This window comes from Pituophis catenifer, unplaced genomic scaffold (assembly GCF_029215685.1).
Source record: "Pituophis catenifer annectens isolate HBS135680 unplaced genomic scaffold, rPitCat1.0.hap2 SCAF_2, whole genome shotgun sequence".
Classification (NCBI taxonomy): Eukaryota; Metazoa; Chordata; class Lepidosauria; order Squamata; family Colubridae; genus Pituophis; species Pituophis catenifer.
This window is the reverse complement of record NW_027256882.1, coordinates 78546181-78564569: the sequence shown is the minus strand read 5'-3', so window position 1 is coordinate 78564569 and position 18389 is coordinate 78546181. Positions and strand designations below refer to the sequence as shown.

The 18389-nt window shown below is 39.7% G+C and overlaps 1 protein-coding gene across 3 annotated transcripts; it reads left to right on the top strand.

Moving 5' to 3' along the window:
• Positions 1-951: 951 nt before the first annotated feature.
• TSEN2 (tRNA splicing endonuclease subunit 2) lies at positions 952-18294 on the top strand. 3 transcript variants are annotated; one of them, XM_070937002.1, is made up of 12 exons: positions 952-1002; positions 2850-3070; positions 3199-3280; positions 4487-4523; positions 10658-11135; positions 11583-11660; positions 12332-12382; positions 12739-12877; positions 14502-14538; positions 15390-15501; positions 16717-16806; positions 18162-18294. In XM_070937002.1, exons 2-12 carry the CDS (start codon positions 2882-2884, stop codon positions 18219-18221), a joined length of 1353 nt encoding a protein of 450 aa, XP_070793103.1. In that variant the 5' UTR covers positions 952-1002; positions 2850-2881; the 3' UTR covers positions 18222-18294. The 3 variants fall into 3 exon arrangements, with proteins under 3 accessions (XP_070793103.1, XP_070793102.1, XP_070793104.1); XM_070937001.1 differs by lacking the exon at positions 952-1002 and adding an exon at positions 1009-1174; XM_070937003.1 differs by lacking the exons at positions 952-1002; positions 16717-16806; positions 18162-18294 and adding an exon at positions 1009-1174 and having other exon boundaries at positions 14502-14551; positions 15390-15495.
• The last annotated feature ends 95 nt before the right edge of the window (positions 18295-18389 follow it).

The following is an 18389-nucleotide window of genomic DNA, read 5'->3' as shown; positions in this document are numbered from 1 at the left end:
CGGTTCTTCCCCCCCCACTCTCCCACGTTATTCTTACCTTTTATTTGGTCCCACCCCCAATCTATTGCTGCCTCCTGAGTCCCAGTTGATGACTAGAGGGAAAAAAACTGTTTAAACTCTTGCAGCAGGGCTTCAAAGGGCCGTCCTACAGCTGATCAGTGTTAAAAGCAAACAAATGAGTTGGGTCATAAGTGCGTGGACTGGTCGTAAGTGCGAGGACCTTCCAGAAATGACTGACCAGCTAGCCACGCCCACCTAGTCACGTGACCTCTAAGCCACACCCACAAAATAAGCCACGCCCACAGGACCGGTAGTAAAAAAATTTAGAACCCACCCCTGATCAGGACACTGCTGCAACCCTCACGAACCAGTTGCCAAACATCCAATTTTTGATCACCTGACCATGGGGATGCTGCAATGCGAAAAAAGGTCATAAGTCACTTTTTTCAGTGCCGTTGTTAACTTTGAATGGGCACTAAATGAACTGTTGTAAATTCATTACTATTTTTTTTCTGATATTTTAAAATTCTTTTACATCCACATTGTAAATCCTCAGTTTTGGAAAAAGTTGGCTGGAAAACTGTTAACTGTTGCCGAGAAAGAAATAGCTAGCTGTGTACAGAGATATGCAGAAATAATCTCCCGACACACCATTGCAACGAACAGACGCGCGTAAATACCTTCAAGCTCAACTAGACTCAGTTCATTATAGCCCACCCCTTCTTCCCCCCATGAAGACATCCCGTGTCAGTCGCATGAAAGTCACGTGGCCGCCCGAACCGCTATGACGGAGCCTTGACGTCCCTTCGTAATCACGCGCTTTCTCCCCCGCCCCTCCCGCCGCTCCGTTGCCTCAGCAACCGAGCCGTAAATGCACGCCACCTTCCGAACGGGCCTTCTGCTGCGCTTCTCCGTTGCCACGACAACCGCGTTGGACCGTAAATGAGAGAACAGTCGTCAAACTAAAACCCTTCGGCTCTATCAGTACGTCGGGAGTTTAAAGTGAGCCTGGTGGTCTCCTTCTGGTCGACTTCTGCCGACGTCATAGGGGTTTGCCTTCTTGTTGTCTGGGCGGGCGGTCGCGCAGAATAGCTCGTCCGCTGTCTTGCTTTCCGATTTCCCATTCGGGACTGCAGCCCTGGGATTCCCGAGTGGTCTCCTATCCACGCATTAAGTAAGACCCAACCTGGGTAGTAGCTTCAGCGCTCGGCAAGGAAGCGGCGAGGGGTTAGGGCTAGCTAGGCTGCCCTTGGCCGCGTTTGCAAGGGGCGCTAAGCCACGTTTTACTGCCAAAGCTCAGCTTCCCTCTTAAGACTCTATAGCTCGCGAGCTCTGAAAATGGGGCTTTTTAAAGTGAAGAATATAGAGGCCGAATCAGGGAGACCCTGCACCAATTGAATTTCCACGCAATAAACAGATGTATTTTTTTAAAATGCTCATAGCAACCTAATTAAGGAAATAGGCAATTCTTTTAGCTTTTAGCACCATTAGTAATGTGAGAACAATTGGGTATTTTGTGTAACAAGTTCATATACTGCATGCCAGCTTTTCCTCCTTAGAAGGCATATCAAGTCCGAGTGTCAGACCTAGAAGTAAACATGCAGCTGCTGCTGTTTTCCCTCAGGGAAACAAGCTCTTGTTACTTCCATTTTCGCAGACTTGATATGGAATTTTTTACTTAAGATACTAAGAGTAGGACAGAAACCCATTTATAAATATTGTTTGAAATAACCATAAAAGTTCTTTCTTAACTGTTCTGAATAAGATAATGGGAAAAAATACATTTCTGTTTTGGGGGAGGTGTGCGTTATTATTTTCCCCTCAGTTGGCTTATGGTCTGTATAAAAGAAGAACTTGTGCAAGTGTCTTTTTTTCTCCCTTTTTGATATTAAGTGAAAGGTTATAAAAAGTGCCAGAGCAGATGGCAGCATCTAGCAGATACTAGACATTCCCCACCAACCTCCAGAAATGCTAAGCATGATCCAGCCTGTTTAATAATTGGATAGGGGAGAGCATGGCAAGTGGCTAAGCTGGAGACTAGAAGGGAATGCTTAACGCATTGTAAGCCGCCCTGAGTCTCTGGAGAAGGGCGGCATATAAATCAAATTAAATATATATATATATATATATATATATATATTTTAAAAGAAAGTAGTGGTCATATTACTGCCAAAGGTTCCAGTGCGGATGGCTCTATGACATCCCCTGAAGCTATATTTGATTCAAAATATTTTCTTTTGTATTTGGGAAAAGCTTATACCTCAGTAAAGAGCCATACTGTTATCATACATAAAAGTCCATATTCAGTTTCTGGCATTTCCACTGTTTTAAGCCTTGGACATACACACTTTGCAAGCTGTTAAGAATATAGGTAGTCTTTGTTTAACAACTGCAATTGGGACTAGAATCACTAAGCAACATGGTTATTTAGTGAGTTATCACATGACTATGATGGATGGATGACCTCAGTTCTACCAAGGTGGTTAAGCAACTCACCTGTAATCATTAAGGACATCACCTGACTGCAATTTCCAATTTTACTTACAGCTTCTCCATTCACTTTGCTTGTTGGAAGCAGGTTGTGAAGCACAGAAATGGTGTCCACGGGATACTACAATAGTCATCAACCCCTAGCTGGTTTAAAATGCCTGGATCTCAATTATAATCGCAGGAATGCTACAACGGTTATAACTGCAAGGATTTGTCATAAAGTTATTTTTTCGGTGCTGTAAATGGTCCTTAACAAGGGAGTGGCTTAGTGAGGACTACCTATATGTAGCTTTGAACAACATAAAAAAATTAATAATTTAGAATATAACCAAATATTTATTTATGCTCTTTACTCTTAGATACTTGCATTGAAAGAGAAAGATAATACCAAATGGCAGAAGCAGTTTTTCATCCTCCCAGAAGGAAAAGAAAAGTATATGAATCATATGATTCCCCATTCCCTATTTCTCCTTCCGTAGAAGGCAGTCATGGAAGAGTTTATAAAGTGTGCCGGGCTGAATTGATAAATAACAATGTAATTGTGAAGAATCCTGAAGATATAGAACAGATATATAGCAAGGTATTTTTGGCTTATTTTATCTGTATAATCCATTAAATTAATCAGTTTTGGATACTGATCCTGCATTTCTGTCTGAACAAAGAATGTTTTGTTAAATAAGTGGTATCATAGCTTTGCTTGTTTTCTAGGGATTTTTTGGAAAAGGTATTCTTTCAAGAAGTCGACCAGAATATAATATTTCAGATCCTATGTTGACTGCTAAATGGAAAGGTAAACAGAAGCATGTATGTGTGTGTGTGTGTATTAGACTTATATAGCTCCATTTTATATACCAGAATCCTGGACAGGATCACATAACAGCAACAATCAATCTCCTGCCCCCCCACCCCCAACCTAGCACCCTAAAAGCAATACACCTCTACACAGCCCATGTTCAACTGAATTGAGCTCTAGCTTCACCCTACCTTGCAGGAAGAGCCAGTTGTTCAAAGCCTTTCAAAAGATTAGGAGAGTGAAGGCCTGCCATATCTCAGGAGAAAAGGTGCTTTACAAAGCAGGGGCTGTACAGAGAAGGCACACTTTCTTGATCCCATGGATTGGTAGCATTTAAAGAAAGGGATCTGGTATGCACCCACCCTATCAGACCTAGTTGAAAAAGTAGATGGATACTGTGGGAGAGACAATTGAATAAATAACCTGACATTTCACCCTCAAAAGAATCTTCCCTAAAAAGGGCAGGTTGGAGAATGGACAAAATTTGTCCAACTCAGTTGAGTCCAAGGAAGGCCTCTTGAGAAACAGGCATACTAATGCCTCCTTCAAGGGAGGTAGCCCTGCCCCATCCTCCAGTGCAGTGGTGGGTTGCTACTAGTTCGCCCCGGATCGGGCGAACAGGTGGCGGCGGCGAGAGGCTCCACCCACGCTCCCGGGTGTTTCTTCCCATGCCCAGAAGCACCGCGTGAGCATGTGCGCACCCACAAGCGAACCGGTAATGATGGGACTAATGCTCCAGTGAGTCACTAATCACTGCTTGGATCCAACTGCATGTCACCTCCCAGAGGACCTTAAGCAACCAAGAGGGGCACCATCCAGCACAAAAGTAGCAAAACTGGCATCCCTGAGGACCTCTGGTCATTTCCTCAGAAGTAACCAGCTTAGAATCTTCCCAGATAAATTAAAAAGGCATGTGGTAGGCATTTGGTTACACAAAATTGCAACTGTGCTGCTTTGTGGTCTCTGAGCATGCAGATTGAGAGAGAGCTACAGTTCTCAAATTTATTTCAAGATCAGCATATTTCTAGATTTATTTACCCCATATATTTATATACTGTCCCTCTCCCAACATTCAATGTAATTTTCATAATAAAGCATTTTGATTATATGGTAAATATGAATACCTTTCTGAAATTGTATCCAAATTATGTTATTAATGTTTTAATATGTATATAAAAATAGTAATTATACTTTCTATTGCAGATGCTAAATTAAATATGCCAATAATCTCATCAAAAAAGTAAGTTTTACTTTTCGCTTTGTCTAGCCTAGAGTTTGAGCATGCTTAGTAACTATAAGAATAACAGTTTAATCAAGTGTTGTCTCATTGTTAAGATACTTTAAAGAAACAAAATACTGATTGATTCCCCAATTAAATCTTTGCCCTATCATCATTCCAATTATTAAGTGATTATAGTGGAGAAATCTAAATATCGGCATTTTTTTTTTTTGAACCAAGAATTATCAAGCAATTATTTAAGTTATAATTTGATATGCCTTTTGAGTATTACCAATAGAAGAGAATATTTGTTGTTCAGGATTGAACTGTGGGATTTTGGTGCTCTCTCAGCTTGGTAGTTCTCTTACAAGCGTTTCATTACCAAACTTGGTAACATCATGAATATACTTTCGAGTATTAAACTAAGAGTCATATGTTGCAATATATGATATACTGAATCTTGCTTCAGAATTAACAGGAAAGTATATCAAGCGTGGTCCTGTTTTTCTTGTTCTCATATCAAAGAAAACAATTTTAAAAATTTCTAGGTGAATTACACTTTTTTTTACAAGGGCTTGATATGGGGAAACTTGACTTGTTTACATTTTGGTTAGTGAAGAGATCAGAGTGATTATGGCTTGTTTTCAATTATAATTTCAGCAAACTATGTCTTTCCAGAATTATCAGTGATTTTCCTTCTTGGAATTAACACTTTCTTCTGGAGCAATTAAGCTGGTTGCATATTTAAACTTGCCTTTTTGAATGGAGGACAGTTTCTGGCCATACTTGCTCAGCAGTAGAGTTTGAACTAGCTACAACTTTTCAGACTCAGATTTTATAATTCAGTAGAGAACATGTGTCCGTACATTTTATTCTCACCAAGGATGATCTTTAAAAAATTTGTCTGTTTTATTCCTCACTGACTTTTAAAATAGAGATAAAAACATTTGTCTGAGAATGGGACACATATTCACGTTCTTAAGCAATAATAACATTTCCCTCTTTATAAGAGCCTGAAATTTAGAGTAATCCTTTGCCATATTTAGGGATGCAGAAAAAAGCAAAGAACAACATATTTAAAATTGCTGGATCCTTTCAGTCTGACCTCTGATAGCAAAAACAAGTTGCTTATAGAGATCCTCAGATAATTATAAAGGCATACAAAAGATCATCTCTTCTTCTTGAAATTATCATATAGTTCCTTATCCAAGTTTAAGAAGGGTTAAAAAAATATTGTGATGTCAAAGCAATCCAGAAAGCTAAAGGAGAACATGTTTTAGAATCTTAACCAGATCAGAGTTTACTCTCGATCCTTAGGTGAGGAATACTGCTGCAGGAAATTATTCCTCGGAATTTGCTTGTCTGTTCAGAAGTAGGCTTATGTTCTATTATGAAAGTCACATCTGTCATTGCTATTGTTTCTTAGCAATGTAAAAAACATTCAAGAAATATGCTGAAAAGTCATATATTTAAGCATGAGTTAGCAGAATCTTAGAAATCATGGTCATGCTTTGGCTTGGTTTATTCCATCTTTTTATTTTCAAAAGATGAATACGGCCATCAGAGCAATCTTGAATCCTAAAGGGCTGAGCAAATGTGAGTGTTGGCATTTACTCTGACTGACATCATCAAACATTACTGGCATCAGTAATTCTTTCTGAAGCATACTTCATAACTCAGTCAAGAAGAAACCAGTATTAAATACTTCAAAGTTTTCTGATACCATAAATAACACTGTAATAATTTTTAATTAAAGAGATTACCTTCTGAACAATTAATACAAATAAGTGATGAAATTAAATATTTCCTTTAGTCCACTGCATTTTTAAAAGAAAAGAATTCTGAAATATACCTAAATAATTTCCTAAATTTAATTAAGACCCTAGAACTCAAGGTGGAATTCAGATTTAGCTCTATATTTCCGATCTGACGTTGTATTATTTTTTATTTTATCTACAAGTTACTGTTCTTCCGGATGCTCAGCTTGCAAGAATAACTGGCAAATAAAATAAATAATGCAGCAATCACAAAAGAAATGAGTACAAGAGTGAAATTACTAGTCTCATCATTCAATAACACGCGTTACAGCAGTGAATTTTTAATCTATTTGCCTCAGTGCCGCTTAACTCTATTATCTTGATCAAAAGATAAAAGCTTTAGCAAATACTACTTTATTCTTCATATGCACCACTGAGAATCTCAGAGGTTGTGGGTTTCTCACTTAGGGCAATCCTCACTAAATAACCCAGAAAGACAATCATACCTGTAGTCTTTGTATGTTGTGCAATAGAAGAATAACCATTAAAATATTTATGAATAGCCAGAGATATAGAATATATGATTTATTTATTTATTTATTTATTTATTTATTTATTTATTTATTTATTTATTTATTTATTTATTTATTTATTAAATTTTTATACTGCCCCCTCTCCCGAAGGACTCGGGGCGGTGAACAGCCAGAATTAAAAACACACAATACAAATATTAAAATACATTAAAACAAATTAAATTATCTTTGGCTTCTCCAATTTTAAAACCCCTTACCCATAAAATTCACCCAATTAAAATTTTAACCCAGCCCGGCTTGCTGAAATAAAAAAGCCTTCAGGGCCCGGCGGAAGGTCCGGAGGTCCGGGATTAGTCGTATCCCTGGGGGTAGCTCATTCCAGAGGGCGGGTGCCCCCACAGAGAAGGCTCTTCCTCGGGGGGTCGCCAGCCAACAGCCCTGACAGACGGCACCCCGAGGAGACCCTCTCTGTGGGAGCGTGTTGGCCGGTGGGAGGTTATCGGAGGCAGAAGGTGGTCTCGTAAATAACCGGGTCCTAAGCCATGGAGCGCTTTGAAGATGAGAACCAACACCTTGAAGCGCACTCGGAAGACCACTGGAAGCCAATGCAGCTCGCAGGAGAGGTGTCACGTGGGAGCGCCATGTCGCCCCCATAAGTACCCGCGTGGCCGCATTCTGCACCAGTTGGAGCCTCCGAGTGCTCCTCAAGGGGAGCCCCATGTAGAGAGCGTTGCAGTAGTCGAGGCGGGAAGTGACGAGGGCATGAGTGACCGTGCATAGGGAGTCCCGATCCAGAAAGGGGCGCAACTGGCGTATCAGGCGAACCTGATAGAAAGCCCCCCTGGCCACGGCCGTCATATGCTCTTCTAAAGATAGCCATGCATCCAGGAGGACACCCAAGTTACGCGCCCTCTCCGTGGGGGCCAATGTCTCGCCCCCAATAGTCAGCGATGGCACCAGCTGACTATATTGGGATGCCGGCAGCCACAGCCACTCAGTCTTGGAGGGATTGAGTCGGAGCCTGTTCCTCCCCATCCAGACCCGCACGGCCTCCAGGCACCGGGACATCACTTCAAGGGCATCGTTGGGGTGGTCTGGGGTAGAGATGTACAGCTGGGTGTCATCAGCGTACAGATGGCACTGCACCCCAAAACCACGGATGATCTCGCCCAGCGGCTTCACATAAATGTTGAACAGGAGAGGCCAGAGGACCGACCCTTGTGGCACCCCACAAACCAAGTGCCTTGAGGTCGACCTCTGCCCTCCAGCCAACACAGACTGCGACCGGTCGGAGAGATAGGAGGAGAACCACCGTAAGACAGTGCCTCCCACTCCCAACCTCTCCAACCGGCGCAGCATGATCCCATGGTCGATGGTATCAAAATCCGCTGAGAGGTCTAATAGGACCAGAACAGAGGAGCAGCCTCTGTCCCGAGCCCTCCAGAGATCATCAACCAACGCGACCAATGCCGTTTCCTTGCTGTATCCGGGCCTGAAGCCCGACTGGAACGGATCTAGATAGACGGTTTCATCCAGGTACTGCGGGAGCTGTCGCGCAACCACACTCTCAGCAACCTTCGCCAAGAAGCGAAGGTTGGAAACTGGACGATAGTTTGCTAAAACAGCTGGGTCCAGAGAGGGCTTCTTGAGGAGGGGCCTCACCACCACCTCTTTCAAGGCGGGAGGCAAGAACCCCTCACTCAAAGAAGCACTTATAATCCTCTGGAGCCAGCCTCGTGTGACCTCCCGGGTAGCCAGCACCAACCAGGAGGGACACGGGTCCAATAAACATGTGGTTGCGTTCAACCTCCCCAGCATCCTGTCCACGTCCTCGGGAGTCACAGGGTCGAACTCATCCCAGATAACCGTCTCAAGACAGACCTCGGACAACCCGCCTGTACCTACCCAGTCAGAGTCCAAGCCTTCCCGAATCTGAGCGACTTTATCGTGCAGATAATGCGCAAAATCCTCAGCACGACCTTGCAAGGGGTCTTCCCGCGCTCCCAGATGGAGAAAGGAGCGAGTCACCCTAAACAAGGCAGCTGGGCGATTTTCTGCCGACGCGATAAGAGCGGAAAAATAATTACACTTCGCCGCCTTTATCGCCACTAAGTAGGTCTTGATATAAGACCTCACTAGTGTACGGTCAGATTCGGAGCGACTGGCTCTCCAACTACTCTCTAGGCGTCTTTTCCGGCGTTTCATCCCCCTCAGCTCCTCGGAGAACCAAGGAGCTGGGCAGATTCGGCGCCGGGTCAGAGGCCGCAAAGGCATGACCCGATCTAAAGCACCAGCGGCCGCCCTATCCCAGGCGGCCACCAGGGCTTCCGTCGAGTCGCGCGCCAGAGTCTCAGGAAATGGCCCAAGCTCCATTCGGAACCTATCAGGATCCATCAGGCGCCTGGGGCGGAACCACCTGATCGGTTCTGCCTCCCTGCGGTGGGGCATAGCGGTCAGGAAGTCAAGTCTGAGGAGAGAATGGTCTGACCATGACAAGGGTTCAATAACTATATCCCCTGTATCTAAGCCATTCAACCACTGACCAGAGACGAAAACCAAGTCCAGCGTGTTTCCTCCTATGTGAGTGGGGCCCTGAATTAACTGGGTCAGGTCCATGGCCGTCATGGAAGCCATGAACTCCCGAGCCACCTCAGATGCTTCACCGATGGACAGCAGGTTGAAATCCCCCATGACTAAAAACCTGGGGGTATCAACCACCACCCCGGCTATAACATTGAGGAGCTCAGGCAGGGTCGCTGCCACGTAGCAAGGAGCCAGGTACGTAACCAGCAAGCCCATCTGCCTCCCATGGCCCCACTTCACAAGGAGAGACTCACAACCGGCTATCTGAGGTACAGTGGCCTCCCTAGGATCAAGACCTTCCTTTACAATAACCGCCACCCCCCCCCCACCCCTACCCTGGGCCCTCGGCTGATGAAATGCGCGGAAACCCGGTGGGCACATTTCTACGAGGGGGACCCCCCCTCCGGGCCCAACCAGGTCTCAGTAATACCCGCCAGGTCCGCTCCCCCCTCCTGAATCAGCTCACAAATGAGGGGGGCTTTATTAGCCACAGACCTGGCGTTGCACAGCATCAGCCTAAGACCCAGGCTCTGAGACTCCGGACAACCCAGGGAACGAGAAGAGCATTGGGAGCCGGAGCATGTCACCGCTTGGAGACAGCGGATACGTGCCCCCACAACATGATATGGCCCCCTGCTCCCACCATACCTGCCCCTCCCACCCACGGTCCTGATGACATCGCCCTCTTCCCTACCAACACCAACCCCCTCCGATCCCCGCTCCGCACCTCCCCTAGTGCGACCCTGTGCCGGGCCTGGTCCCCTCCCCAGCAAATCACCCTCCCTATCCTTTGCCAAACAACCCTCCCCCCTCCCAAAATCCCTTAAAAGATTGGCAAATGACAATTTTAAAAAAACCCTCAACCCCCTCTTCGCCGCATGCCACCTCTCGGGATTCCAAAATCCGTCATCGAGGTAGGCCCTCGATAGAGTGGAGGGCCAATCCTGCGAGAGGGGGGAGTCTCGCAGAACAAGAAGCTCAGCTGCTGAATACATCTTGCCACAGAGGATAAGTGACCATGTCCCAAGGGTCAGATGGAAAATAAGAGGTCCAAAAGGGAGCAAATAGAGTGGGGGCATCCAAAATCCAAGGTCCAAAGTAACTAGATATTATTTATTTATTTTTCATATTTCTAAACCACCCATGTCCCTCAAAAGAGGGACTCCTAATATACCTAGGTCTTAGTAAAACTCGAGAAGTGATAATTTGTTTTACATATATACTTTTATATTGTTCATATGTTTATTTATTAGCCCATACTTTCTGTTTTCTTCTATTCCAGATACCAGCATTGTGTTGAATGGGCTAAAAAACGTCTGTCAGAACAGGGAATGGATGACTCCACAATTAAAAACATCATACAAAATTACACTAAACAAATTAATCTGAGAATAGAAACTGGACAAAATAATGGATTTCAAGATGAAGAAACATTTAAAATGGAAACTAATAAAGAAGAACCAAAGCTTTTAATGACTTCATCTGAAATTAATGGGAATAACAGGTCTTTCAAAGATAATTCACGTTGTGATTCATTAGACAAACATGCCTGTAGTGAATCAGATATAACAGACTCTAACATTTTAGCTAAAACTCCTTCACCACAACAATGTTCTCTCAATATGTATGATAGCTGCAGAGAAGACAGTTATGTTGAACCAAAATCTCATTGTTTCAGTATTAATGAATATGAGCACGAGCTTGTATTAATAGAAGATTCAGATTTGTGTATGGAAGAGAAAACAAGTGAGGAATTGCAGGTAAGTATAACTTGATTGGTAAATGGTAAAGTCAATTTAAAACTTATTAAATTGGGTATTTTGCTTTATAGATGTCCTTTATCCCTTTTTATTAAGAGATCCTGAAACTAATCAGTTGATGGATATCAGCAAAGTGCACTTAAAGAAATCATTTGCCATTTTACTTCAGGAGTCTGCTTGCATTTCCTCTGTCCTATTCCAAAGCATGTTGCAACACCGATGAGACTGAATAGGGACATCCAGAAAATCATGTCTTTGCCTGCAAAACTGTTATAATGTTAGAGCAAAAGTTGGAGGATTTAGGAATGAAAAGCCAAAAGGATCAAGAGGATGTCTTATGGCACAAAGGAAATATAATTCATTATGGTGCCTGACCTCTAGCTTATGCTATGTAAATTACAGAGATGTTTTGATTCCTTCTTTATAACTTTCATTACTTTCTTGTAGTTAATTAAAAAAGCAAACTTAGTATGCCGAAGAAATCCTTTCAGGATTTTCGAATATCTGCAACTCAGTCTAGAAGAGGTAAGTTTTATGTTCTCTCTTAGTTTGCATCTGCATATATTAAGAAAAAGCCTTATAAAGAAGTCTTCTTTTCAAAAAATCTAAATTGAAAACTTCCAGGCAAACACATAAGACTGAGAGATTAAATTGATGCTTGCATAATTGGAACAGCAAAGTGACATTGTCTAGCAAACCTATTGTAAGATTGATTAAGCAGCAACTAGCTGAAGTTACTGATCCATTTGCCACCAAATGTTGCATGATAGCAAAAATTGACTCACCAAGTCTTATCACCTCATACTTTTTTTCACAGAATGTTCCTGAGATTTTCCCTTGATTTCCTCCTTCAGCAATGGATTTCTGTTGCTTAGCACTAATGTACACAATGGAAGTTTATTCCTCTCTAGACTGCTTCCATTTTGTGGTAGTACATAAGTAAAGGGGAAAATATCCTTTTTCCCCAGTTTAATTTGCTTAGGAAAATGTCTCTTGTATTATAATTGCTGTGTAGAAATACTTCTCTGTAATCCTATACTTGCTTATTCAGATGTAAATTAATCTAACTAAATCCCATTTTCTTAAAAAATTGTCAATATTGTGTAATAATTTTGTATCTTTAAATAAGAAAGCTTTCCCAGTACTCTAGTTCTTTAAACATGCACAAATTAATTTTTATTTGATGTCATTTTTAGGCTTTTTTCCTGGTCTATGCTCTTGGATGTTTAAATATTTATTGCAATGAGGTAAGTTAATTGCAATGAGGTAATGTTGTTAGTAGTCATTCTTGAGTGAGAAATCTGTTGATTGTGGAGTAGTTATTAGCAAATAATAAAGCACACTCTAAGGCACTTTATACCAACTTTAAAAAGGATGCTACTTATTTGTTCATGTAAATACTTTTATTAATTAGTGTATGTAAATAATTTTTTATCATTGTGAAATATAGCCCTACCAAGCTACTATTGTCTGTTTTTTATAACAGATTTCATACTTGGCTTCTATTTTGTTTGTTTTTATAATTTTGCAAAGCACTGTCTATGACATTTCTATAATATTAGAATATATTCATTCACAATGATCATATGGTTGTGTTTTTAAGGCACCCTTATCTATCTTGAAGCTATGGGACCTTTTTGGTAAAGCACAACCCAATTTTAAGGCTACCTACATGGCTTATCATTACTTCCGTAGTAAAGGATGGGTCCCTAAAGTTGGCCTGAAATATGGAACTGATTTGTGTAAGTAATATTCTTTCATTATTAGCACCTAATGAAATAACTGTACAAGAGTGGGTCCATTTGCTTGCTCTGTTATGTGAACGTTCCTCTACCTTTACATTCAGTCATTCTTTAGTGGGGTTGATGTTCTGCTGCTAGGAATATTGGCTTATTATCTTGAGTCTGCTTGTCATATTCTTGGAATATATTATGTGAAGGCAGCAGTACTCTTCCCTGTAAGCGTGTGTTTAGACTGAACATCCCATTTTAGGGATTTGTGCTGTTTGGAGAAAAAAACAGCAAAGAATAATACTGGGCTTCATTGTTCTTTGATATAAGTAGCCCTCAAATTACAACAGTCCATTTAGTGACGGTTCAAAGTTACAACAGCACTGAAAAAAGTGACATGACCATTTTTCACAGTTACGACCTTTGCAGCATTCCCATGATCAGGTGATCAAAATCCAGATGCTTGGCAATTGGTTCATACTTAAGACCGTTGCTGTGTCCCAAAATCATGGGATCACTTTTTGCAAGCTTCTCAATGGGTAAGCCAGATTCACTTTAGAACTGTGTTACTAGCTTAACAACTGCAATGATTCACTTAACAACTGGCAAGAAAGGTCGTGAAATGGGGCAAAACTCACTTAACAAATATTTCACTTAACAACAATCACTTGGGCTCAATTGTGGTCGTAACTTGAAGACTACCTGTATATGATTGTATTTATGTATTAAGTGGCCAGTTCAGTTGATGTATAATATTTTTTTCTGTACATCAGTAAAACTCTACTAAACAGTCTGTGATCCCTTGGCTCGTTGTTTCCTTATAAGTTCCAGTTTCCTCAACGTCTTCAAGAATGGCAGGGCTTCTAATTTATTTGAAAAGTTCTTAAAAATTCAGGGATATTCAGAATGCATCTGCCTCGAACAAAGCCCAGTTGAACTGTATAGCACAGTATGACATTAAGAACTGACCACAGGAAGTGTTTTGTGACATTCCGTATTATGTCATAAAATGCTTTATGAAAATTGTTATAATTGTTTTTATAAATTTTATTAAATTTCAATTCCATGGGAGTCATGGGACCCAGTTTTGGGATGCATTTTGTAAATTAGCCCATTTGAGCTTTCTTGGCTCAAAAGGTTTTGCCCTATGCACCATTTTGCCTCGTTACAGACATGAGAGTGTATATGGCGATTCTCAGTCATCTAGGTCATGATTGTTCCAAAGGTGCTTCTTCAAGAGGCAATTGGACTTTCTGTTTTTTCTTTGAAGACATTTCGCTTCTCATCCAAGAAGAAGCTTCTTGGAGAAGCTTCTTGAATGAGAAGCGAAACATCTTCAAAGAAAAAACAGAAAGTCGAGTTGCCTCTTGAAAAAGCACCTTTGGTACAGAGTTTTAGTAGATAAACTAGGTTTTAGTAGGTAAAAAATCAGTTTACTTTCAATAAATATGTGGTATCATTTCTACTTATTTAGAGTACATTCATGTTATAACATTAGAATACAAGCTCATCTTACTATAAAGTAGTTTAGATTCTCAAAGTTTTGTAATGAGTTACCACAATCTTACCTTGTTACAACTGAAAACAAAAATATGACTCTTATAATAAATGAATGTTCATTTTATTCCTGTTGTAGTGCTATATCGAAAAGGCCCTCCTTTTTACCATGCCAGGTATAGCATTAAGGTTTGAATATAGTTTTCATTTTTACTGTATACTATGCTTATTTTTTATGCTACTGGAAATTATGATTATATGTTTGTTTCTAACTTGCTTTGACATAATTCCGAATATTGTTTTTCAAAAGCTGAAGCTAAGAGTAACCTCAAATTAGGAGATCCCATGGGTGGCCATCTTCAATAAGAACATTCAGATAACCAATCCTACACTGGAATGTTCTGTTACCCACAGAATAGCCCTGGAGATGCCCTGAGATTCAAATAAGGGTCTCAAACACTTAAATAATTGGAATTTCAAACATAAAGAACAGTTATGTTGATTTTGGCATACTTATATTGCATTATCAGTATGTATTTTATTAAAAGCTGACCTTGTCTTTAAATGCTGCTTTGATGAAGACAAACCAGTGTTGCTTCTTTTATTAAAGTAATTAAAACATGAAAGTGGGTGGTGATGAGTACCTCTCCTCACAAATATTTGTTCTGGAGGACCCTCACTGATGTCCAGAGATGATTTGGAAAGGGGGAAAATGGCTTTGGTGGCTGGAGGAGGGGATAAATGTTCGTGCATTTGATAGAATCAGTTTCATCATCGTAATGTTACATTGAATTTTACCTTCCCTTTAATCTACGTAGTCTACTTATCTATTTGAAAGAATACTGTGGAAAACTCAGAAAAAAGACTTAAAAGAATATGAAAAGAGATCTAATATCCTATTGTTTGCTGAATTGATTCTTTCACTTATACTGAAGGAACCATCAGTATTTTAAGTTATTTGGGTTGTGATTTTTAAATACATGTTTTAACTTTTCATCCTAAAAAAAATTTGGGGGTTATTTTCCAGCTATTCTGTGATTGCTGAATTAATTAATGATGATTTTGATGGACCATTGCACAGACCATTCAGTTGGAAATCTTTGTCTGGATTGAACAGAACTACAGCAAACGTTTCCAAGGTAGCCAATAAGAATAATTTTAAATTACACCAAAAATGCTATGGAGGAAAATGGATGTTTAACTTTAAGTGCAGTAGGTGAAATTTTACAAAGCGTGTAATAAAATAATTTTGCAATAAATGAGAGTAAGCATATATGTGTTTGTATGTATGTTTCTGGTTAAGAGTGGAAAATCATCTTTCATATATGTTTCAGTGTGTGAATTGTAAAGCAATCACAAATGTTGTCTGGTTGACTGACGCTGCTGTGATGGAGAAAAGATTCTCCTCTTTTCCATGTTTAATATTCCATCACAGATATGAACCAGTTTTTAGATGCCATTTTTCAAAAAAATTGCTTTAAAAAGCTAAACTTTCATAATAGTGGTCTGCTGCTATACAGTATTTCAGCTTTCTAGTTTCTAGGGGTCTTGAGTTGTTCAGATTGTATTTCTCTAATAATTGAGGTTTGCTTGAATACTTAGATACCCATTGCTTTTACAAATCACTTTTCAAATATATATTTTTATTTAGTTTGTCCTAATATACTATTTAGGATAAATGTTGATAATCTCCACTGTACATTTTAGAAAGAGTAAATGGAAGGAAGGAAGGAAGCAACTGAATTATAGTAACTAGAGATGAAAGTTACCTCTGAAGGCCAAGAAACCTAATTTTGAGGGCTCTGCACCACTTCACATTCAAAGCCAAATGGTGCTTCGGATGACCCAGGAGCACAAATAGAATACATGCCCAAAACTCCTAAAACCACATGCATACTTAGGACTGGGTTGCAACAAGCAGCTACATAATCCTAGAAAATGACACAACCACTTTCAGGAGTTGCAGGCAAGTTTACGTTTCCATCCCTGCACACTCCAAAGTATATTTTGCCTTTGAATCTAAAGTGCTATGCAACCCTCTAGGTTACCTGTTTTTACATACACATTTTTCTCACTTTAGTTTCCTCTGAAAATTAGCTCTAGAAAATGGTTTGGAGCTTCGCGAGGCGCAATAAAATGATAAAGAGCTTCCAATACTCTTCAGAAAACGATAAGATTTTTTATAAAACTCTTACAAAAGGACTCTCTTACTCTTGTTTTTTTATTAGAATAATTGATTTATAGCATTACTTGCTATAAAAAGTGAATGAACCTTAATTTGAAGTTTTCAGGAGAAACGTCTGTCGTATTTACATTTACTTGACATTTTGGTAACATAATTTATTTGTCACCAGGAACTCATGTTCTGCTATTTGATTAAGCCATCTGATATGAATGAAAAAGAAATGCTTTCACCTGAATGTCTCAAAAGAATGAAAGTCCAGGTATGTATGTTTCTTCCCAACTTAATGTTTTGTCAGAAATGAACATTGAATTGTTTATTTATTTACTGCTACAGTAAATAAATATACTGTGTTATTTATTCACTATCAGTTCTCTAAAACCAAATTAGAAGATCTCTTCTATATATTAGAAGAGATTGAAATACATAATTTCTCTCTAAGAAATAGGAATGATGCATGATACAGGTATATTAAACTAATTCGTCCAAGAATAAATTACAGGTAGTCCTCATTTAGTGACCGCTTTGTTTAGCAACCATTTGCAGTTATGATACTGATGAAAAAGTAATTTTGCAGCTTTACATTTACAAACTTCCCAGATCTGTAAAGCAAAGGAAAGCTTAAGTAAGATAAACCCGCAGTTTCACTTAGCAACTGCCTCACTTTACAGTCAAGTTGCCAGTCCCATTTTTTAATCACTAATAAGGATTGCCTGTAATTGTGTTTGAAAGAGCAATGCTAAAAATATGCTTTGGTATAGTAAAATAAACTATGGAAAATAATGGTTTGAATGCAAAATACTCTGTTCTTTAATTTTAAAGGAATTTGAGCATATCTTATCTTGAAATTAAGCAGCCCCATCAAATCACAAGAAGTCTATGAAGCATTTACAATACTAGAATGATATGTTCAAAGAGAAAAGGCTTTTTAAAAAATCTTATAATATACGCAGTGCTAAAAATCAGCTATGTAAAACATTCATCAAATAGTAGGTTGATCTTTTAAAAAAATGTAAAGGTCAGCCAAATGAAGTGCTATTGCAACTAGTACAGGAAGTTATTAGTGGTAATTACTTTCTGTGAAAATGCCATAAATACTGAATTAGCGAATGCCAAAACCTCAATTGGGAATGTGCACATTGGGTAATTCTAATGATTTGCCACTCCGCCTATCTACTAATAAGTGTGATAGTGATGCAAGTACTGATTTCAGGATGACAAAGATATTTTCATAAATAATCAAATTCACAAATATATACTTCTTTCACACACACCCCAAAATAACAAGGATTATCTGTATTTTCATTAATCAACTGTCGCCTTGTTTAGAGATGAAGCAACCATTATATATTGATTAGAGGGGTATTTAAGAAAGAATCATTCTTCCATTTCCACTAATAGTCTCAGTACTATTTGTAGTTGCACCAATGATCATGCCTCTGGCTTGCTATACCTTTGTGTGAACCAAATACTTACAATAGGTAGAAGCAGCCCAAATGCAGTATTTCTCCTTAAGCTATCTCTTTAGCAGGAAAATACATATTAGCTAACAATATTATTCAGCAGCCATATTTACATATTTTACTTATTTTATAACCAGTATCTTTCTCTTTAAAGGAATTGATCCTAAATCGCTGGGTTTCATCCTGTGAACGTGGTGAACAAGAAGAGGTGTGAAAATTGGAATCCAAAAGTTGAGCAATATTAATAATAGAACTGCAGCAAACTAAATAAATTTTAACTATTCTTTCTTTTAGCATGTATATATTAAGTATATATAATACAGAACCCTACAAGTTTGATTTTTTATGAAAGCTCAAATGGAGAGTGACAATTAAGATGAGC